The sequence below is a fragment of the Microcaecilia unicolor genome, chromosome 11, assembly GCF_901765095.1.
Source record: "Microcaecilia unicolor chromosome 11, aMicUni1.1, whole genome shotgun sequence".
Taxonomy (NCBI): Eukaryota; Metazoa; Chordata; class Amphibia; order Gymnophiona; family Siphonopidae; genus Microcaecilia; species Microcaecilia unicolor.
Window position 1 is genome coordinate 95,498,203 of NC_044041.1, and position 24,265 is coordinate 95,522,467.

Consider the following 24,265-nt stretch of genomic DNA (forward strand, 5'->3'; position numbering starts at 1 on the left):
GGGAGCAGGAAATCCAACTCAGAGATTGAACTGGGACCTTCCTAAAAGAAGGGGCATGTAGGGGCTGAAGGTTATACTTTCTGATTGGTTTGTAGGATAACAGTAGCATACAAATGATTCTGACACTCACACCACAGGTTGGAAAGACAAAAAAGCAGATCAGTAAAAAAATTATTTTATTAAATGACAACCAAATTGTCAAATCAGCCTGACACTGGCCGTGTTGGCGAAACACGGCCAGTGTCGGGCTGATTTGAATATTTGGTTGTCATTTAATAAAATAATTTTTTTACTGATCTGCTTTATTGTCTTTCCATCTTGGAGTTTGCAGATCGTTTGCCTTGCTGTTTTCTTGGACACTCACACCACAGGGGCACAAATATCATCATCCATTCCCTTTGCCTATCCTGAAAATTAGGCCTGTTTGAGCTCAGGAGTTGCAAAACATTGACCAGTGGCTTAACAATGTGAATAAAGTAACTAACCGTGATGAGACAAGATAGCCCAGAGTATGAGACACCAGAACTTTGCCATGCAACCTTTCTAACCGTTGGTACAGGTGATGCACTGCTTCCTGGGTTGTTTTAGCAACTTGCACTTCCGAAGGCACAGTATAGGATGCCCATCTCCTAGCTTCCTCAAAGGCCAGCTTCAACAGCAGAGGCTGTCCACACTGACTCAAGCTCTGTAGAATGACTTCGTGCTGAACCAGAGTCAACTTTCGATTCACTGATTTCAGAAGCATCTCAATCATCTCCCCACCCTGCTGACTAGACAAAGGTTCTACCTCCACATAAGACTCAGGGCTAGTGATGGCTTTCTGCAGAGTCTGCAAAATCTCCTCTGGAAGTGTGGAAACAATGATGTGGACTCTAGGGGGACACTCCTTCGGAAGCCAATGCATCCTGTGGGCCCCGTCCACCGCTGCCAGCTGGTCCACAGAGTCAAAAATCAGTACTAGTGACTCCACCTCCTTGCAGGAGACCATGAGCAGCAGGCTGTGGAAGAAACGAACCATGTCATTGTAGATGTTGGTGATCCGAGAAGTGGGAGGTGGCAGGGCAAAAGCCAGACATACCTGAAAGCAAACGCTCTTCAGGACACTATGGATTTCAGTGCTGAGGGGTGAGGTACCCAGCAACCGTAACACAATTACTGTCTCACTTCCCAGGGTGGCCCGCAGGGTCTCAGACACCTTGCAAACTAGAGCTGTTTTCCCCATCCCTGAAGGTCCCATAACAATGAGTGGTGCATGGGCCTGACCATTGCTCTGGTAGATGCTTTGGCAGATGTGGTGGAGTAGGTCCTGCCTTCCGCAGAACACCTTACAGCTGCTTGCACACAGTGACATGTGGTGGCTTATCTCTTGGACCAGCCAATCCAACCCATCGCTGCTCCCCCTTTGTTGACCAAGATGCTGCAGGATCTGGTGCTGGATTACTGCAATAAACTGCTCACATAGCTCGTCCAAGTACCTGGCATACCCTTTGCCTCTGTGACTCACCAGTTCCTTACTCCACTGGACTGTGTGCACTTTGATGTGCTTGGAGTAGTCATTAGTGATTTTTGCTTTGAGTTCACTGAGCAGGCGTTGGGCATCGGCATCTAGGCTTCCATCCTCTGTGGTGTCGAGGAAAGGGGAACTCTGCTCCTCGCCAACATGCTGATTGATTCCTTTCACCTCTCGGAAGAAGACTGTTGTACCAGACTTGTCCTTGGTGTTGAGGAGGCCGTGTTCAATTTCCCACTCTGTCACTAAAATGTGGCCATCCCAAAACAAGGCAAAAGAGATATATTACCATAAACATAAAATTCCTGGGCAAAAATGCAGAAATATGATTTAAATTAATTTAGGAAAAACTGTCTGAGCCCCCAAAAGAAAGTGGGACTAGACTTGGAAAAAAGTCCCTTCAAGACAACAAGGGGTTGAGATTTTTATATGGCAGTCTCTTCCCGCTCCTGTGGGTTGTCGGCTCAGTTGGAACCAGGGCCTGGATCTGGTACCACAAACTTTCATTCACAGTTACCTGGGGACATCTCACCTACTTTATTTGCCCCATCACAGCTTCCTTGTAGCAACAGCCCTTGCTAATGGTTCACACAGACACGCTTCTCCTAGAGCAGCATTTTTTCAACCGATGTGCTGCGGCACATTGGTAAGCCATGGCTGCTCCCCAGATGTGCTGCGGACGTTTTCTGTCATTCTTGTCCCGTCTCTAGCCAGTGACCCAGCATTGTAAGATTTTGCTGCCCGTTGCTACTGCTGCTGCCACTCACTGCCACTAACCACTACAGGAAATAAGGTGAGGGAAACACAGACAGGCTAACTTTCCCAGTTTGTCTACCCAGATACCATAAGGAAATTAATGGAACCTTCATACTAAATCTGCTTTAACTTGGCCATACACTGTTAACTGGCTCAATTATAATGAGACCTTGGGTTTGACGTGTGTATGTTCCTGTGGCAGTTTGCTAGTTCTCATCACAAGTTTTAACCAGATTATTACATAGTGAAAATTGTGTGACATTCAGATTGTGTCCATTTGGTATGATCTCATTTCTTTGTCATTATGAGGGTAGTTTTATACATCTGTGCCTGGTGAGAGTCTATTATACAGGAATTGAGGCCTACAGTCCTCCAGATCAGATGCAATGAAGAGATGTGATCACCACCTGTACTGGGGGGGGGGGGGGGGGAATAATCGCTTTAAAATTGTTGTCTTTGAATGCATGTTATTTGGTTGATTTCGTTATCTTTCGTTATTGTTGACCTTTTGCCAACTTGTGTCTTCAATAAAAATATTCTACTATAAAGATAACACAATGATTACAAATTTAATTATTGAACTTTAAACACAATCTTAATACTCGTTTTTTAAATGAGTCATCAGCCGATGACTCATCATCAGCCATGCGAGAGGCGGCAGCAGCGGAGAGCCGAGCAGTGACCACGTGGAATTTCAGCAAGTGAAGAGCAACTCCCCCTGCTGCTCCTCAGAGAGCTTGGGCTATTTTGGGCTCCTTTTGGGTGTGGAATCGTGGATTGAGCTTGGGCTATTATGGGCTCCTTTCGGGTGCGGATTCGGCTGGGAGTTCTTTTTCTGTCTGGCAACACTGCAGTGGTGCATGGCCATTAGCTGAAGTCTTTCCCCGCAAGTACTATGGTAAGTTGGGAAATATAATATGGAATAAAAATCTCTGGACAGTTACAAATAATGGTTCATGATGCCAGGTCTCAGTCCTGGTTCTGACTGAACTTGAAGCAGGAGCAGGAAGAAAAGCCAAAAAGATTTGTCCAAAGCACAAACAAAAGCTATAAAGCAAGCCATCAAAATCCTGCAATTAAAAAAAAAATCCAAAATCTCTGTTTGCACTGGAAACCATAGGCGTAGTTTGACTGTTTCATTTGGGGGGGCAAAGAATGGGCGGAGCATATTAGCATATCATTTGCATATATACATATGCAAATGAATATGCTAATATGGAGGAAGGAAATGAAATTTACAGGCAAAATATCACAGATGCACATTTCAAAAAGCTGACACATTTCAATTAATAAATTATGAATAAAATACTTTTATTACCTTTGTTGTCTGATCATTTAGTTTTTCTATTCGCTTTGATCCCAGTGTCTTCTGTTTTATGCACTGTCTTCTTTCCAGTAGGCTTCCCTCTGCTCCCCACCCTCCCAGTCCCATCCATCTCTTGCTCCTTCCCTCTGCTCCCCACCCCTCCCAGTCCCATCCATCTTCTGTTCCTTCCCTCTGCTCACCATCCCTCCGTCCCATTCATCTTCTGTTCCTTCCCTCTGCTCACCATCCCTCCGTCCCATCCATCTTCTGTTCCTTCCCTCTGCTCACCATCCCTCCATCCCATCCATCTTCTGCTCCTTCCCTCTGCTGTGCCTGACCTCTCCCAATCCCATCCATCTCCTGGTCCATCCCTCTGCTCCCCACCCCTCGCAGTCCCATCCATCTCTTGCTCCTTCCCTCTGCTCCCTACCCCTCCCAGTCCCAACCATCTCTTGCTCCTTCCCTCTGCTCCCCACCCCTCCCAGTCCCAACCATCTCTTGCTCCTTCCCTCTGCTCCCCACCCCTCCCAGTCCCATCCATCTTCTGTTCCTTCCCTCTGCTCACCATCCCTCCGTCCCATCCATCTCTTGCTCCTTCCCTCTGCTGTGCCTGAGCTCTCCAAATCCCATCCATCTCCTGGTACATCCCTCTGCTCCCCACCCCTCGCAGTCCCATCCATCTTCTGTTCCTTACCTCTGCTCCCCACCCCTCCCAGTCCCATCCATCTCCTGCTCCTTCCCTCTGCTCACCTCCTTTCCCAGTCCAATCCAATTCCTGGTCCTTCCCTCTGCTCCCCACCCACCCCTCCCAGTCCCATCCATCTCTTGCTCCTTCCCTCTGCTCCCCACCCCTCCCAGTCCCAACCATCTCTTGCTCCTTCCCTCTGCTCTCCACCCCTCGCAGTCCCATCCATCTTCTGTTCCTTCCCTCTGCTCACCTCCTTTCCCAGTCCAATCCAATTCCTGGTCCTTCCCTCTGCTCCCCACCCACCCCTCCCAGTCCCATCCATCTCTTGCTCCTTCCCTCTGCTCCCCACCCCTCCCAGTCCCAACCATCTCTTGCTCCTTCCCTCTGCTCTCCGCCCCTCGCAGTCCCATCCATCTTCTGTTCCTTCCCTCTGCTCACCACCCCTCCCAGTCCCAACCATCTCTTGCTCCTTCCCTCTGCTTCCCACCCCTCCCAGTCCCATCCATCTCCTGCTCCTTCCCTCTGCTCACCTCCTTTCCCAGTCCAATCCAATTCCTGGTCCTTCCCTCTGCTCCCCACCCACCCCTCCCAGTCCCATCCATCTCTTGCTCCTTCCCTCTGCTCCCCACCCACCCCTCCCAGTCCCAACCATCTCTTGCTCCTTCCCTCTGCTCTCCACCCTCCCAGTCCCATTCATCTTCCCTCTTCTGCCCCCCCCCCCCCGCGAGGTCCAGGATCGTGACTCCGTTTACCCCCTCTCTTCCTCCCTCCCTCCGGTGCAGGCAGCAGTCTTCTTCAACCTTTCTGTGCTCCTGGCAGCGGTAGCGACGTACACGCTGCCTTCGGTCTGCCCCGGAAGCCTTCTCTTCAAGTTCCTGTTCCCACCTATGCGGGAACAGGAACTTGAAGAGAAGGCTTCGGGGCAGAGCTGAAGGCAGCGTGTACGTCGCTACCGCTGCCAGGAACAAGAAAGGCTTAGAGAAGATTGGTGCTGCCTGCGCCGGAGGGTAGGAAGAGAGGGGGTAGATAGACACGCTCGTCTCCGTCCGCTTCGCTGCTTCCCTGCCCTCTCTGTCTGCGTCCCGCCTTCCTCTGATGTCATTTCCTTTCGGGCGGGACGCAGACAGAGAGGGCAGGGAAGCAGCGAAGCGGACGGAGACGAGCGCGTGCCTGCTTGTTTTTTTTTTTTTTCATTCTAGCGCCAGTCCACGTCATCGTCGTTTGGGGGGGCATTGCCCCCCCTCGCCCCCCCCCAGTCTACGCCCATGCTGGAAACCCTATCCTTGTTTCATTTTTACATTTATGTTACAAACTTTAGCACAAATGTATAATTTCATGTTTTAGAGAAGTTGGTGATAATCTCAAAATTGATAACATGGGAGAATGAATTGCTTCACAAAAAGCCCCCCCTCCCGATTTCTCCTATTATTGAATATATGACACACTAAATGGTTTCTGATCTTTAAACAAAATGTCATATTAAACAAAGAGAACCTGAGGCCCCAATGCTCAAATGCAAATGCGGATGCTAGAGGCCATAAGCGCCAGACTAGCACCTGCATTTCCTTCTGCCGTATGCTCAGAGCCAACGAGCACATGAAACAATGAGCTTGCCGGCTTTGAGCGCAATGAGCATGCAAATGCATGCGAGAGGTCGTCCCCTATTCCTCCCCAATGCCTAGTGGGCAGCATGCCATACAAGGACACTTCTCCCACGGCAAACCCTACACCAGTTCGGAGCTGCTGTTACAATTGTGCTAAGTCATGATGACCTTCTGTCAAGTTAAAACCCTGGTGGTGATCCGGTGGACCCCAGACCCCCAACCCCCCCCCCCCAAACATATAAGGGCTTGGTGGTTCAGTTGACCCCAGACCTCCCACCTCCCAAACACATAAGGCCCTGGTGGTCCAGTGGACCCCAAACTCCTCAAAAAATAAATAAAACCCTGGTGGTCCAGTGGGACCCCTGACCAGGACCTCTTCCTCAAAGACTAGCCTAGCTCCTGTGGCCTAGTGGTGACCCCTCCAACCCCCCTACCTTGAAAAAGGAGGAGGAAAGGAGTCCTAACCCCTCTTCCTGCTGGGCGCCATCATCAAAATGGTGGTGGCCTGCCCTGCCCATTGCATTCACCAGTTATTTCCCACTGAATCTTCACAGTTAGGTGCTTAAATGCTATTTCACCGAGGGTGAATTTTTACTGATTGGTAATAATGTCCAATTCATCAATAACTTTATCTTTGTAGTAGACAAGATAGCATATAAACTGGAAAAATCAATCAAAATCCTAGGTATATTTATTGATTTTAAATAAACTATGGAGGAACATATTAACCATCTAACAAAAAACTGTTTTTGCATAATGAGGAAATTAAGAAGGATACGTAAATATCTTTATCAGGACCAATTTAGATTAGTGGTACAATCACTCATCTTAAGTAAAATGGATTAGTGCAATATAGCCTATTTAGATGTATCTAAAAATTTACAAAAATGGCTACTGATGATCCGAATCACGGCAATTTGATTATTTTTTGCTTTAAAAACTTCTGCTCATATTACCCCTTTTATGTACTTTTGCATTGGCTCCCAGTTGAGGTCCAAATTGTATTCAAACTTGGGAGCTTAATTGTTAAGATCTTATATGGTTTAATCCCCTCATATATGCTTCTTTTAATTTGAGGGTCTGTATCTATAAGAAATCATCTTGTACAAAAATTTAAGCTGCTATCATTCCCAAGCCCTAAGAGCATACGACATTGGAAACTATTTCAATCAACGTTTCCTTATCAAGTGGCCAGTTTCTGGTCACAAATATTAGGTCTTTATCTCATTTTGATTCTTATAAAAAGGCAATTAAAATTCAGCTGTTTCAGAAATACGTTCTGGGATTATCTAGCTATGATGATATTTAATAATTATTATAATGTTAGCTCCTAGATTGTCTGATCTAGTATTCTTTATGTTTATTTATTTATTTATTTATTTATTTATTTTATTTTATTTTATTTTATTTATTTATTTGTTACATTTGTATCCCACATTTTATCCGTTTGTAGGCTCAATGTGGCTTACATAGTACCGGAGAGGTCTTTGCAGGCTCCGGTGTGAACAAATACAGGGTGATGTTGTGGTAAGACCTAAATCTGGTAAAAGTGGAATAGAAGAACTATAACTGAAACCTGTGTTGCCCAAAGAATTCCACATTTGACTCATCTGTCCATAGGATGTTATCCCAAAAGGCTTGGGGATCATCCAGGTGTGTTTTAGCAAATATGAGACAAGCATTGATGTTACTCTTAGATAGCAGCAGTTTCTGCCTTGCTACTCTTTCACAAATCCCATTTTTGCCTAGTTTCTTTATTATTGGGGTGTCATGAACACTCAGCTGAGGCCAGAGAGGCCTGCAGTTCTTTTGATGTTCTTCTGGGATGTTTTGTGACTTCCCGGATGAGTTGTCACTGCATCCTTGGAATACTTTTGTATGGCCAGCCACTCCTGGGAATATTCACCGCTGTTCTAAGTGTTCTCTGAAGACAATGGCTCATACTGTAGTTCTGTGGAGTTCCAGAGTTTTAGAAATGGCTTTATAACCCTTTCCAGACTGATATATTTCAACAGCTTTTTTTCCTCATCTCTTCTGGAATTTCATTTGATTGAGGCATAGTGTTCTCGTAGGAAATGTTTGGTGACTACTTCACTCTCATTGTAAGGTTCAATATATAGGACCCTGTTTACTAAGATGCGCTAGAGGCACATTAGCAATCCTGAAGCGTGCTAAGCATTAGCGCATGCTAACTGTGTAGATGCTCATAATATTCCTATGGGCGTCTACACGGTTAGCATACACTAATTTTAGCACACACTAAAAACGCTAGCGCACCTTAGTAAACAGCGCCCATAGTGAGGTTTAGATTCAGGGCTGGCTGCAATCAAGCCTGGCTTGTTCAATAGCTGAATTTAATATTAATTACATTTGTTCAATTGGTTGATTGAGTAACTAAGGGGGCAGTTACTTTTCACATGATATTTTTGTTCCTTAAATAAATGAAGTAATAATTTAAAAACTGTTATGTGTTTACTCTGGTTCCTTTTACTATATTTTGGGCCAGATTCTATATAAGGCACCTAAAAATCCGTGCGGTAAACATTTCCAGCTAAGTGTATGCTATAAGCGACACCTAGATTTAGGTGCAGTACATAGAATATTCTTAGTTGATAACTCAGCGCCTAAAACTATGCACCTCCATTTCCACCAACGAAAATGTAGTGTAAATCCTGGGCCATATTCTATAACTATTGGTACGTTTCACCCCCTTAAAGGGGGCATGACTCAGGTAACCCACCCACACTCCCATCCTTCCTTCTTTTGGCACTCTCTTTGGTATGTCATATCATCATTAAGTTCCCAGTGAGGGGCAGATGACAAGGTATTAACTTCAAGTCTCACATCAAAGACCAAAAAGGGACCATCCTTAGCTCACAGCTCAGAAGAAGCATCATCTACACAGCGGGATTTAGCTATCTGGGCGCTAAATGGTGGAGCTCAATTCCCAAGGTCATAAGAAGCATCACAAACTACCTCCAGTTCAGAAAAGAACTAAAGACCTACCTTTTCAAGAAATTCTATGATTAATCTATGTACACTAATAACATCTCGTTAATCATTCTGTAATAACATTGTACCACACAACCTTGTAACTGAAATGCATCAATTTAATCTCTAATAACTGTTAAATGTAAGTCACATTGAACCAAAACTCGTTTTTGGATAATTGTGGAATACAAGCATGAATCAATGAGTCAGTCAATCAATCAATCTTGTCTTGAATCCTGACAAAACAGTGGCCAGCTGGATTAAGGTTTCTCCACCCATTCCCTCAGCTGTGCCTATCTTTTTTGATAAACAGATTTCCCCCATTACATCATTCAGGTACCTTGGAATCATCCTCGATTCAGCATTGTCTTTCTCCACCCAAATTTCTCAGGTAATGAAAACTGGTACCTTAGATTTGTATGTAGCATGGCTGATTCAGCATCGCTTTGTTCTGTTTTTTACGCCTACTTTAACTCCCACTATGACTATTGCAATTCCATCTGTGCAGGTATTACCAAGGCCAATCTAAAACATCTCCAAACACTTCAAAATACTGCTGCTCGCATAATTTGTAATGTAAAGCACCATGATCATGTGTCACCACTCTTACAACATGTTCACTGCTCCCTATTGAATTCCGAATCAAATACAAGAGTCTTACATTAGCACACAAGGCTCTTTACACTGCCACTCCTTCATACCTTGCTTCACCGATAATTCCATATACACCCTCTCATACCCTTCAATTACTCACTGATATTAGGCTTGTCCTTCCCTACCCTTACAAGGCACATTGGGTTTCTACCTAGTCCTCTGCCTTTTTCTTCCTTGTGCCTGCCCTCTGGAACTCACTCCTGCAACATCTACGACTTGAAAAATCGTTTTCTCTTTTCCAAGCATCATTGAAAACCTATTTTTTTTTTTCAATTAGCTTTTGACCATTGATGTTCATTCTAGCTGGCCTATGTGACAACAGGAAGGACCCCAGAATTAGTCCTTCGTTTTTTTTTGGTTTTTTTTAAACTGCTGTACACTATTGCCTATGAAATGGTGTATATGACTAAAAACTGTTAAAAAGTATTGTGTGGACTCTGTCTCTCCCTAACTTTGACATTTTGACTGCTCTTGAGTGATTGACTGTGCTTTCCTATTAAATTATGGTGTTCTTTTCTTAGTTTCTTGTTTTTATTTATTATATTGTAAACCATTTCAATTTGGTTCGATGAAAAGCAGTATAGTAAACGTAATAAATGATAAATGATAAATTTAGCTAAGAAGAGGCCAAATTCAACAATGAGCCTCCTCTATACTTCATCTTTCCAAGCAGTGCAGTTATCCATTTCCAGAAGGGGGATTTTAGGGCAGTCCTGGATTTCTGACAACCCCATCCTGGTATATTTTGGTACCTGCAGCACCAACTTCAGTGGATAGAATCAGGGACTACAAATCTCACATTGCTTTGAGATGAAGTTCAAAACCAGGAATAGCCAAGAAAATCTCCATCCTAGAAATAGGTAACTCTGTCACACTTTTCTCTACTTTCAAGCCCACCCTAAAGCTCTCCATCTCCTTCATAAGAACATAAGAATAGCCACACTGGGTCAGACCAATGGTCCATCTAGCCCAGTATCCTGCTTCCAATTCAGGTCATATGTACCTAGCAGAAACCCAAATACAATAGTAGCAACATTCCATGCTACCAATCCCAGAGCAAGCAGTGGCTTCCCCACATCCATCTCAATAGCAGACTATGGACTTTTCCTCCAGGAACTTGTCCAAACCCTTTTTAAACCCACATACTTTAACCGCTGTTACCACATCCTTCACAATGAATTCCAGAGCTTAACTATTTTTTGAGTGAAAAAATATTTCTTCCTATTTGTTTTAAAAGTATTTCCATGTAACTTCATTGAGTGTCACGTGAGTCTCTGTACTTTTTGAAAGAGTGAAAAATCAATTCACTTTTACCCATTCTACACCACTCAGGAGTTTGTAGACCTCAATCATATTCCCCCTTAGCCTTCTCTTTTCCAAGCTGAAGAACCCTAACCTCTTCAGCCTTTCCTCATATGAGAGGTATTCCCTCCCCTTTATTATTTTGGTCACTCTACTTCCCCCTCACCCTCTCTCCATCCACTTCTACCACCCTTCACCCTGTCTCTGCTGCCTCTCCCTTCCACTTTCTCATCTTTCTAGCTACCTCCTCATCACCTCCCACAATATCCCAAAGAGGCTGGTCCATCAGAGGTTTGCTGCTATTTTTTCCAGTACCTGAAAGTCCTGATGAAGGTAAACATGGAAGAACTGAACACTCTGCTGGAGAAAAGTTTATTAATCAAGAAGACAGCACAAAAGCTGTGTGCACTGGGGAAAGGGTTGTTTCAATAATCCATCTGATATGAGAAGAACTGGCAGCTGTGTGGTACCTGATTTAAAATACTTATGCGTCTTTTCCTTGCTGATCAGACCGTCCTTCTCAGCTTCAAGAGCTGCTGAGCGCAAGCAGCTGGCCAATGCCCTCTCCACATTCCTCCAGGTGCTCACATCATTCTCATGCTGGTCCTGCTTGGCTGGGGTTTTGTCCTCATAGTGCTGCAGGTGGGTGGTGATTGGCTGGAGGATGTAGGCGGGAGGGACAGCATTGTCATCCTTCCAGAACCAGAGGTCCAGGAGCTGCATGGAACTCTTGTCCTGCCACAGCTTGGAGTACAAAATGTTAAATTCCTTTTCTTCTATAACACGTGGGATGGGACGGTAGCCATACCGATTACCAATAAGGGCCTGCAAAAACAGTGTTTTTTAATTATAATATGGCAAATCAAGGGGGAATAACAGTCTTGTCAAGTGGGTAACACTTCTTCCACACATTTTACTGTATTTGTTATTTCATGCATACCATAGTAAAATAACAGATGAAGGCAACCCCCCCCCCCCCCCAAAAAAAAAAAACACAGTCCATTCAGTCTACTCAGTTATTCATCTGTACTGCTAAGGAGATATCTCAGCAGCCAACCACAATGGGTAACTGTTTGTAAGAAATCTCTCCTTATCCTGGATAATTTTGACTGTCTTTTTCATTTGTGCTCTGTCACATCATAGGTGGAAAAGCACTTAAGGCCTCCTCCTAAGTGGTTTCCACCCAGCCCCTCTCCCTACCCATGTCTAAAACAAATATGGCTGAACATCTAGCCCCCAAGTCCTTTGTACAGCCTGCCAGGCAGACCAGAGATGCCAAGTTATCCAGTTCCAGGCTGGAGATTCAGGAACAGCCCTGGATTTCTCACCACCCCATCCTGTTGCATTATGGGACTTGCAGCACTGATTTCAATGGGCAGGATTTGGCATTACAAATATTCCACACTGCTTTGGGATGAAGGCTGCTACATTGGAAAAACCAGTCAGATGCTAAAGAAGAGATTTAATTTACATAGACACCATATGAAAAATGCCAGTACCAATAAAGATGTCACCTATGGGGCAGCACTTTACAAAACCAGAACACTGTACCAGTGACTTCATGGTAAGAATCTTAAAAGGGAACTTTAAAACAATACAGGAATGTAAGACCTTTGAAGACAGATTGATTAAATATTTTGACACCCACCAGACAGGACTTAACAAAGATCTGGGTTTTCTAGCCCATTATAAACCATAAAATTGTACTGCTTTGAAAATTGTACTGCTTTGTCACCCTCCTGTCTCCATGCATGTCTCCCTGTCCCTCTTCCTGTCTCTCACCTTTTCACCCCCATCCTGTTAGACTGTCACTGGAATGCTATGTTTCACTTATATATACTGTCATCTACCAACATTTGCTTATTTACGATCTGACGATGAAGGGCAACCTTCGGAAGCTAATCAAGAAATGTATTTATTTATTTATTTATTTATTTGTTACATTTGTACCCTACAGACAGAGAGGGTAATACAGTATACAATCAGAGAAACCAAAAGAAAAAAAGCAACACTGGGCCTTCAAGACTAGGACAACAGGAGTACTTTATTTGGCTAATAAAGTACTCCTGTTGTCCTAGTCTTGAAGGCCCAGTGTTGCTTTTTTTCTTTTGGTTACATTTGTACCCCACATTTTCCCACCTATTTGCAGGCTCAATGTGGCTTACATGATACTGGAGAGGTGTTAATAGACTCCGGAGTAAAGCAAATACAGATAATGGTTAAGTTGGGGTAGGAAAGGTAGGGACCACATGAAGGAACATGAGTCAGATGTGTTGGAATAGGATGGTAGATGATTGGTTAGTGAGATGTGCTAAGATGGTAATTAGTTTTCAGATTATTGTATAATACAGTAGTACCTTGGTTTTCGTTGACGTCAGTTTTCGTCGGTTTCGGATTTCGTTGATTTTTTCGACGAGAAATTTGTCTCGGTTTTCGTTGGTTGCCTCAGATTTCATCGAAAATGAAGGACGTCCATCTCCCAATTTGTATTGGAAGGTGGACGTCCTTCTCCCAGTTTTGGGTGTCCTCGTTAATTGCCTCGGTTTTCATCGGTTTCGGATTTCGCCAATTGTTTTCGGACGGATTATCAATGAAAACCGAGGTTTCACTGTATGTATTGTATAAATATGAGTGACAGACTAGTGTTTGGGGAGCTTCTTTGTTCCCAAGGCAGTGAACTGGCTTGAAGATAAGGGGGTCTCTCTAATCATTTCTTTTTTTATATTTCAGACTTTCTTGGTGCTTGTATTGCTAAACTAAACTTATTCTTTATTTTTTTCCCCTTTGGAATAAACTTTCTTATTTTGTTCCTAAGTAACTTATGAGTTATTGTGTGTATTTTGTACAAGGTATAAGGCTAAGGACTAGGCTGGTGAGCGCTTCAGCTATCAGCAGAGGTAAGTTACGTGGTGATTGTCTAATATGTGATAATCGTAATCAGACCCACACACTATCCAGAATACGGCACTTCGATTGATATACTCCTTGAAAAGATTCGACAGTGTAACTCAGTATTATGTAAAAAGCGAATGGACTGTGTCGGCATTAACACATGGCAGCTGCTAGAGCGACTTGGTAAACGGGGGGGGGGGGGGTTGTTTTTTTCTCTAAAACTTAGGGACACAAGGTCACCAGTTTTATTTTATTTACTTTTCCTCCTTTAAAAACTGTGAAAAGATTTAGACTACTAGACTGTCTTTTTTCTTTTCAAGCTGCTCATCTCAGTATAGATGTTTAGGCTTCTTTACTTACTACTCAAAGTTATTTTTGGTTTCGGAAGCTTATGAAACGTACTTATTCCAGAAATTTGTTTTGCAATGTAATAACTAGTACAGATTAGTAGTAAGATTTTTTTGTAATGAGAATTTAAATTTGTTGATTTTTATTTTATTTATTTATTTATTTATTTATTTTATTTCCTGGAAATGTCCAACTTCTTGTATACTGGGATCCGCTTTGAACCATGAGGTATTAGCGGAATATAAGTTACACTGTTAATGTTCTCTGTTTTGTGAGAACAGAGTGGGATTTTGGGCAGCACATAGCTCAGACTCGCGAGAGTACAGATATATATGAATATTAAACAGAATAACTGTTATGGAGATATGACAGCAGCAAGTTTGAGGAAAACATATGGGGAAATTGTGTATTGGTGAGCCACGATTAGGGTCAACGTGGGCCGCCACTGGCCCCGGGGCCTTGCAATGAAGAACACTGCTCTACAGCTACTTAACAGTCACTCCCAAGGGCACATTTGTATGGCATTCTAGAGACAGCCACAGTTCCAGCCCCTTAGCTACAGAGAGGGAGAAATGGGTCAGCTTCTATTAAGAATTTCTGGCACCTTTATCTCATGGCTGCATGGCAGTGAGCAAGGCTGAGAAATCAAAGAGTGTTCTAGGGACGTGGGTTACACTGTTTTAGACTGGAAAAAAAGACCAGTCTATACGGATGGGTTACTGACAGACAATTCAGAAAGGGTAATATAACCGTTGAAGCACCATAAATTGATGCTAGCAAGTCAAAGCTGATCTTTTCTGTCCTCTTTCGGATGAGAGCTCCAAGACACCTAAGGACAGAGATACCTAGCTGTGAAACTCCCTAGGAGATTATTTAACAAACAGCTTAATTCCCTAAGGAATATTATAAGAAGCCAGAAGGAGAAACCTAGGGATTACAAGTAAGAAAGGGATTCTGATATTTGTGTTTACAAAAGTCAGAAGAGAAAAACAAGCAGTAGAAATCAATGTTGTCTTTGAGTTTTTGGAATATGGCTTTCCCTTTTTATGCAAAACGTAAGCTGGAAACCAGTGAGTCTGCTTGTTAGAAAGAAACTTGGTGTGTACAAAAATACAGTAGGAGACAGGAGCGTCTCTGAACTTTCATCAGCCTAATCAGGTGATGAACATAGAAACAGAAAATACACTTACGATAAAAGCAGGACCCACTGACACTTGTTGCAACAACTCAATCTCCTTTAGACAAAGCTCCGTGGTCATATGATCAACAGCAGTATAATCAGGAACGCCCCATCTCATATCCACTACCTAAAGAAACCAAGAAAAAAAGTCATAATTATAATTCCGGATCCCAGAGACCTCTGAAACAGGAGTTTTACTACTCAGCATCCATCCACCCCAAAATGTCTGAACCTTATCTGTTCATGTTACATGTGCGAGGGAGGCTCATTTTCAAAGCACATAGACTTACAAAGTTCCATAGGGTTCTATGTAACTTTATAAGCCTAAGTACTTTGAAAATACTTAAGTTTGTAAGTCCATGTGCTTTGAAAATGAGCACCATAGTCACGCAGTCAGAGGTACCACATTATCCAGTTCTAGGAGAGAGATTTAAGGCCAGTCCTAGATTTTTGACATGCTATTTTGGTGCATTATGGAACTTGCCACACCAATTTTAATAGGTAAAATCAGGGATTACAAATACCACACTGCTTTGGAAGGTACATTGAAAATCAGGAATGGTCAAAAAACCTGCCTCTTGGAACTGGATAACTTGGAAGTCTGTACTGTACTTAACTCAGTTGCACAGGTTTGTCCTGCCACCTGGCCTCATCCTCAGCAAGACAGTTTAGTCCTTGGTCATCATAATTCATTCTGGGACTTGTAGTCATGTGAGGTGTTAGCATATCATACAGGTCAACTTGGAAGGGCTGTTTGCCCCATTGCATGCAGGGAGATGTAGTCCTTATGACCTAAGCAAACTGTCTGTAGGCTCCAAGCAGGGCTGCAGCCATCACAACAAAACAGCAGGTCCTGATAGTCACACAAACTCAAAGAATCATTGTTTTTCACATCTTTTGTGAATGCTAAACACTATTTTTCACTGTGGCTTTCTTTATTTTTATGTTTAAAGTTTTCTGGATTATTTTAAGTCATCTGATGGGCTTCTATAAAGTTGGGCATCCAAATTTCTGACTACCATGCAAATTTGGGTACACAATTTACTGAATAGTGCCAGCTGCACACCTAACAATGCCAACTGGCATTAAGTACCAATAATAGCCTTTAAGTGGTGTTAATTGGCACTAATCTGTAGTTACATGTAGATTTGGCCCTGGACCCCCCTGCCGACGACCCTCTCAACCACCCCCCCACCGCCAACCGTCCCCCGCCGCTGCCGTCGCCTACCTTTGCTGGCGGGGGACTCCAACCCCCGCCAGCCAAGGTCCTCTTCTTCCGGCGCAAGGCTTCGTTCTGTTTCTGTGCAGGACGTCAGACTCACAGAAACAGAACGAAGCCTTGCGCCAGAAGAAGAGGACCTTGGCTGGCGGGGGTTGGAGTCCCCCGCCAGCAAATGTAGGCGACGGCAGTGGCGGGGGATGGTTGGCGGTGGGGGGGTGGTCGAGAGGGTCGTCGGCAGGGGGGTCCAGGGCCAAATCTACGGGGGCACAGGCCCCCGTGGCCCCATGTAGCTATGCCACTGCTTAACACCCATATTTCTGGTGCCTAATTTTTAGTACCCTTTGTAGAATCTACCCCTTTATGCCTGCACCACTAACAGTGCCTGAGAGTTGCTGCCTTTTCATCTCTATTCCCAGGGCTTAGGAATTTATTTATGCATTCTTGCATCCCACTGTTACTCAAAAACAAGTTTTGGTTCAAGGTTGCACTTCTAGAAATGGACAGTGAAGAAAACTTCCTGTTATTTATTCATTTAATTATCAGGATTTATTAACTGCCTTCATGAAAAGATTCACCCGACACAGTATACAGCAGGTACAGCTTGACATAAAACTTCCAATTTGGTTAGCAGAATAATGGTGACATGATCAAACATAAGCATAAATACAATCAATGAGGTAAACGTGGAGATGAGAAACTAAATTCTAGAAACAGGAGTAACATGATATATTATCAGAAACATACACAATTAAACAGCACAGTAGATCAATCATGCAATAAAAATACAACACATGTCAGCACAGTAACATAGTAGATGACGGCAGAAAAAGACCTGCACGGTCCATCCAGTCTGCCCAACAAGATAACTCATATTTGCTGCTTTTTGTGTATACCCTACTTTGATTTGTACCTGTGCTCTTCAGGGCACAGACCGTATAAGTCTGCCCAGCACTATCCCCGCCTCCCAACCACCAGCTCTGGCACAGACCGTATAAGTCTGGCCAGCACTATCCTCACCTCCCAACCATCAGCCCTGCCTCCCAACCACCGGCTCTGGTACAGACCGTACAAGTCTGTCCAGCACTATCCCCGCCTCCCAACCACCAGTCCCACTGCCCACCACCGGCTCTGGCACAGACCGTACAAGTCTGTCCAGCACTATCCCTGCCTCCCAACCACCAGCCCCGCCTCCCGATCCTGACTAAGCTCCTGAGGATCAAATGATACATCATAATAGGCAGCAAAAAAATGATGTCACAGTAGATAGTATCACCAAGCATTCTCCTGCTGTCCAGGGAGAACCTTTATTACCAGTGGCATAGTTACAGGGGGCTACTGGGGCCTAGGACCCCCCCCCCCAAAATTGGCTCTGGGCCCCCTGGTTTGGCTGGCGGGGGTCCACAGCTGAAGCATTTGTCCTGTGCTGGTCTCACCACATTGCCTGCCCTGCTCTTCTGTCGTGCTGTGCATGCTCATTTTAATGAAACTGAGTATGCAGACATGCTCAGTTTCACTAAAATGAGAATGCACGGTGTGACTGAGAAGAGCAGGGCTGGCAATGCGGTGAGACCAGCACGGGACAAACGCTTCAGCTGGCGAAGGTTGGGGACCCCACCAGCCAAGGTATGATAATGATACGGCAGCAGTGGTGGTGGAAGTGGTAGGGGGGTGCAGTGAGGAGGCGGGCCAAAATGTGCCCCCCCCCACTTTGGGATCTGCCCACCCCCCTGTCAAAGTCTGGTTACGCCCCTGTTTGTTACAGGTAAGCAACTTCTCTTTCCAATCCTCTTTCCCCCAAACACTAAGCTAGAGGGGCCACGCCTACAGCTGAGCTAGAAGATCCCTAGTTAATGCATTTCCAATTCTGTTATTTTATGGACTCTCCCTCACTACCTGCCATGGTTATTGGAGAAGAAAGTGTTTAACAAATTGCAACACTTCTTCTCTTCAGTATCTCCTCTCTGTTTTAACACCCTATGCATTTTCTTTGCATCCCCTCCCAAAGTGCAGCAATTGCCAGGCCTCCCAGGAGAAGCAGTGAAATGAATTCGTTTTTTGTTTATTTCTCTGGATTTAATTCACACCTTTTTCTTTGGAAGCTCAAGACAAACTATATTCAGGTACTGTAGATATTTCTGTCTTCAGATGGATTACATAATCTACGGACTAGATTTCTTAAAGTGCATTAATGTGATTTAATACATGTTGGGAATAATTTTATAACAGGATATCTATGTGAGAAGGTCAAAATGGTGAATATTTTAAACCTATTTTATAAAGGCAACATAGACATTGAGAAAATGACAAACCCAAGAAGTAAAGCATAACAAAAGAACTTTCAAAGAGGAATGTGGTCAAGAGTGTTTCTTATTAGGCACCAGAAAAGACCCAACACGGGGCTGTGTTTCGGCAGAAGAACCCACGTGCCTCAGTCAGGGGTCAAATACAGTTGTACTTAAAACTCAGTAAAGTAATACACAGTGCCTTGAATAAACTGCTGTCATAATGAGCAGAGGTAAAGAAAAGCAAAGCTAACAAGAGGTTGATGCAGGGTTTCCCCTAGCTAGCAGTTGCACATCCAAGACTGCAATTGGCAGCTCCTCAAATATCAAAAAAGGAAAGGAAAGCAACCGCTTCTCAACTCACTTTCACAGAAGAAAACATTGGGGGGGGGGGGGACCTTGCATCAACCCCTTGTTAGCTTTGCTTTTCTTTACCTCTGCTCATTGTGACAGCAGTTTATTCAAGGCACTGTGTATTACTTTACTGAGTTTTAAGTACAACTGTATTTGACCCCTGAGGCAGGTGGGTTCTTCCGCCGAAACACAGCCCTGTGTTGGGTCTCTTCTGGTGCCTAATAAAGAACTCTCTTGACCACATTCTCCTTTGGAAGTTCTTGTGTTATCCTCTACCTCTTGGGTTTGCCTTTGGACTTTCATGGAGGATATCTTCCTGTTTCTCTTTGGATGACAGAGAAAATGACAGCAGATAAAGATCATATGACCTATCCAGTCTACCCATCCATACCATCTACTAGGCTCCCAGACTTGGCACCAATAGCATGCAGATGCCAGCACACACATTACACCTGCTCTGAAGAAGGTGTAAATTTGTGTGTGTACTCTATCTCTCTGATTCTATGAAAGTCACCATAAATTGTGCACACAAATTTAGACGCACACCCAATTTGCGTGCTCAGTTCAATAGAATAACAAGTCAATTAGTGGCAATAATTGGCTTTTTAACAAGCAATTATTGGCACTAATTAGATTTAATTGGAACTTATGTATATAAATTTAGGTGCAGAATCCACGTTTAACATTTAAGTGCAGCATCTAACATTTAAGTGTAGCCCGAAAAAGGGGGCACAGAAATGGGAGGGTCATGGGTGTTTTGGGGCAGACTGGGGGCATGGTTTTGAGTTGCACACGTAATTATAGAATATGGGTGCTCTGCGCATAAATTTTGGCAGGGACATTTGCATCACATTTTCGTTGATGCAAATGACAGCACCTAAATTTACCCATGACTCCTCTACATAAGCGTTATTCTATAAACTGCACTGGACTTTAGGCGTGGCTTATAGAATACCACTTGTTTTTTTCAGTGCTGGTTTTTTTAGGCGCAATCACAACTTCGCTTCTGTTAAGCCCGATCTACATTGCCAGGAATGCCTCCACACAGATTATATAAAAGTAGGTGTACCCTTTCTGTGGAAAAGAAAAACAGAACAGCAAACATGACAAAAAAGTCAACACTTTATTGGATTGGAGAAAGACTCTATATGACTACTACTAGCAAAAGAGTGTACGAAGCAACCGCTGCAGCCCTCTCAGCGCACACGCATCTACACATAACATCACTGCCGCTTCTGGTTCTGCAATTGCATTACTGCGCATGCTTTGTGCAGTCTTGTAGAAAAAGGTGCGATATATTGCCTACCAAGCAAGAAGTCAAGATGGCTGATGGCAGGAGACTGTCTTCTTGAAGTCCATTGTGGCTTTCGGAATTTTTCTTATGGCCACAGTGATGAAGACCCACCGGCCAAAAACACGATTTTGTGTAGAGTCTTTCTCTACTCCAATAGTCTTTCTCCAATCCAATAAAGTGTTTTCAGCACACCATTGACTTTGGGACTTTTTTCATCACCTTTGCTGTTGTGCTTTTCTCCTTTGTGTTCCTGTATCCTTTCTGTGCACATAGGGGTAAATATTCAGCTGGTGGCGTGAGCATTTTGCTGACCACCGCTGGTATTATTCCTGGATTTTCAATGCAGGTCCATATCCAGGATTCAGCATTGATTATCTGGTTTATGCGGTGCTGGCAAACGCATGGCCATTTAAGTCAATATTCAGAAATTAACCAGGGATGGGTTGCCGCAGGAACCCATGCTGAATATTGGCACTTAACCGGCTAAGTGCTGACTCTGCCCCCGGAATGCCTCCAAAATAGCCAGCTTTCACTTATGTGCTAACTGTTAATTTTCAGAAGCAATAACCAGTTAAGTGCCGCTGAAAGTTAGCAGATAGTCCTGAACAAGCGATTTAACTGGTCCGCAGCCGTTTCTGGCTGGTTAAATTGTTGTGAATATCAACCAGCCAGTTTTTATGCATGTATGCAATCTTATAACAACTCTTTTCTACATTTAAAAAACAGGCTTTGCAGGTGAGAAAACCTCACAAAATGACACCCTTTATTGGAAGACAGGCCTCATTAATAATAATTGAATCTGCATTAAATAATTCAGATGAAATCACATTAACATACATTAATGTGCAATAGCACATGTTAGCATACATTAGTCAATCTGGTCCTAACTTTGTACCTGAAGCAATAGAGAGTGACATGACTTGCCCAAGGTCACAAAGAGCAAAACCATGTAGAAGAAGTACAACAGTGCTTGTTACTGCTGAAAATTCTGGCAACCTTGGATGGAGGAGGGAAGAGGAGAGAAGGCCAAAAAGGGAGAGTATGGAGAGAAGTCGTAGGACAGGCCAGATTAGGAAAGCACAGGCAGGGATCATGGGGGAGAGAAGGAGGGAGGGATAGAGCTAGAGGAAGAAAGCACAGGGAAGAATCATATGGGAGGAGTAGAGAAGGCGAGGGGAGGCAGTACAGTCATGGGGAGGGAAGGAGGAGACAGAGCTAGGAGAGAGGACAGAGAAGAATAATGGAGGAGGCAGAGAGAAGGGAGGAAGAAAGGCCAGCCTTGTAGCGCTATAGAAGTGATAAGTAGTAGTAGAAGAAGAAGGGTACAGAGAGGAATCATGGAAAGGGAGGGAGGAAGAGTGGCAAGAAGAACATTAAGAAGGATAGGAGATGAAAAGAAGGCAGCCAATGAGACAGGGAGGAAAGATTATACAAGTGTCATGGGAGAAGGAGATGAGGAGGACATAGCCCATGAGCAGGGAAGAAAGATAGTCAGAAGGGAGGTACAGACAAGAGCAGAAGTCTGAAGAGAGGAAAGGCAGAGGGAAGCCATGGAGAAGTGAGTGGAGAGAAGCAGAGGAGATGAGGAGGAAAGGACTGAGGAGCCACAAAGATGGAGAGAAAGAATAGCAAATGAGGGACAGAGAGGGCAGAGGGAGGTAAGGGATAGAAATCTGAGTGGAATAGAGACAGGATAGATGGCCAGGGTGAGGAGATGGAGGATTAAGATGGGAGAAAGATGGGGGCAAAATGGGGTCTATGAGGAAAATGCTTAGTACATAGAATGAGGGTATGCACAGAGAAAACGTTTCAGTTCAATTTCAGTTGATTTGACCTATTTCCTCCAATTTTGGACTTTTAATGGTTTCATTCAGTTTTACTAAGACGTTTTTAACATATCTCAAAATATAACACACATTGATTTGTAGGTTAGTGCATATTAATTGATTCAGTGTGAATACATTTTTTGAGTCATGAACTGAGTACATGCTTCACATCTCTAAACAAGGGACTTTAGATTGTAAGCTCTTTGGGGCAGGCAATTAGCTGTAGCTGAGAGTCACTCACCTTTAGTTACCAGTAAAAGAGTGCAAGCTAAATACCGTGACCATAGCACTAGAACTGGATCAGCTGTTTCTGAAAAATCAGAGTGATTTAACCAGCCAGAAACAACTCCTGGCCAGTTAAATCACTTGAGTGGGAATTTAACCGGTTAGTGTCACTAAATATCACTACAGCTGGCTATTTTGTAGGTGGTTCATGGCAGTCATCACTTATGCTGTCAAGTATCGATATTCAGCACTTAACCACATAAGAGATAGCCAGCCGATTAATGCCAGTGCCAATGCCGACAGCTAAAGCAACACTCACCATTGTCAGTCGAATATCTACCATCTGACAGCAGCAACCCTTGGTAAGGGTCACCACTTCCTGCTGGGCAATAGAACAGGCTGAAGCAGTCCTAGTTTTGCCCTATGGAATACGGACATTTATAATTCTGATTTCCTTATGAAAAATCAAAACTACAAATCCCTACATTTCTGGATCAGCCTGTTTGGTTGACCTGGAGGAGGTGGTAGTGTAACATGATATGAGTTTAATTGTTAGGATTATTGAAATATATGTAGCATGATGTTGTGTTGGATCAGATACAAATATATACCAAGTATAAAACAGCTTTAAACACTCATTGAGATCAGCTAGCCTGGACTTCATCTTCCTCCTCCCTGTTCCTGGGAAACTTCTGACAAACACTTAACAAAGACAAAAGGGTACTGCTGCAAGGATCTCACCTCCCCCTTAACAAAAGACTATTCTCAAACAAACTCTGACAAGTAAGAGACTGCTTCAAAGTTTTAAATTTACTCTCTTCCTCTGATCAAAAGCCTGGCTGATCAACACAACAAGATCAAAGAAGCAAGGAGATAGATAGGCTGGAAAGGTGTAAAATCCAGCTACTAAAGACAAAGGACAAGAAACCATCTGCCGGCTGCCTCAGACAAATCTTATCAGATGTGTATTTATCACAGAGATTCAAACAGGAAGCCTTTTGCTTCAATAGACCATTTGTCAGCAAAATCCAGATAGGAAGTCTTATGATGTCATAAAACATGAGACCAGGTATCATGATTCATTGCAACTACCCAGAGTCCGGTCCAGTGCAAACCAGGAAGCAAATGATCCAGGACATGCGGTCATATTTCTCTACTATAAAAAGAGGATTTGTTTCCCTAAAAGACAGAAGCTGTTCCAGACACAGATCTCTTCTATCCTGCTGCTCTTTGGGATCTGCTGCTCTGGGGACCTGCAGCTCATCTCCCTGCTATGAGGATCTCTCATGTGTCATGTGTTCATCACTCAGCTTCTACAACAAAGGGCTCTTGTAAGTTAATAACTTTTGATTTAAACCTGTTCCCTGGCTTTAAGCACAGATTCTCTGTAAGATCTCTTGAAAAGAACTACCTCTCGCTGCAATTGTATAAGCTAAATATATGGTCTGTTCTTTACATATGTTCTTAAACCTGGTAATGCAGGTTAATGTAATCCAATAAATATACGTGATTCCTTTTATTCTTGCGATTGTGAATCTTGTTGCCTTAATGGGTAACTGGTGGAGAATTATTCAATATATATCTTAAAACTTATAAATATTAGCTAGTGCTCTGGAGCAATATCCCCAAGTTAAATATTTCTTATAATGTTACAGTAGTAACCCCAAACAGGCTGTTGGTTTGTTCTGGCTTTAGCCCCATGCACAGATCACCGGATTCCACTGTACCTCGAACTGCAAGTCATGCTTCTGACAGAAAGCCTGGGCCTCTGGGTACGCTCTCTCCAAGAGTACATTTCTCTCTGTAGCCATATCTGAAAGAAGCAACATGC

General features: G+C 43.6%; 1 protein-coding gene across 1 annotated transcript in view; it reads right to left on the reverse strand.

Annotated features, from left to right (window-relative positions):
- NWD1 (NACHT and WD repeat domain containing 1) overlaps positions 1-24,247 on the reverse strand; it is a 95,407-nt gene extending 71,160 nt beyond the window's left edge. The window contains exons 1-4 of the mRNA XM_030219929.1: positions 24,162-24,247; positions 15,242-15,358; positions 11,282-11,636; positions 486-1,755 (exon numbers count right to left, since the gene is read on the reverse strand). Of these exons, the coding sequence (XP_030075789.1) occupies positions 486-1,755; positions 11,282-11,636; positions 15,242-15,358; positions 24,162-24,245 (1,826 nt within the window). The 5' untranslated portion in view covers positions 24,246-24,247. The remainder of the gene's footprint in view (positions 1-485; positions 1,756-11,281; positions 11,637-15,241; positions 15,359-24,161) is intronic.
- Between the last annotated feature and the right edge of the window lie 18 nt (positions 24,248-24,265).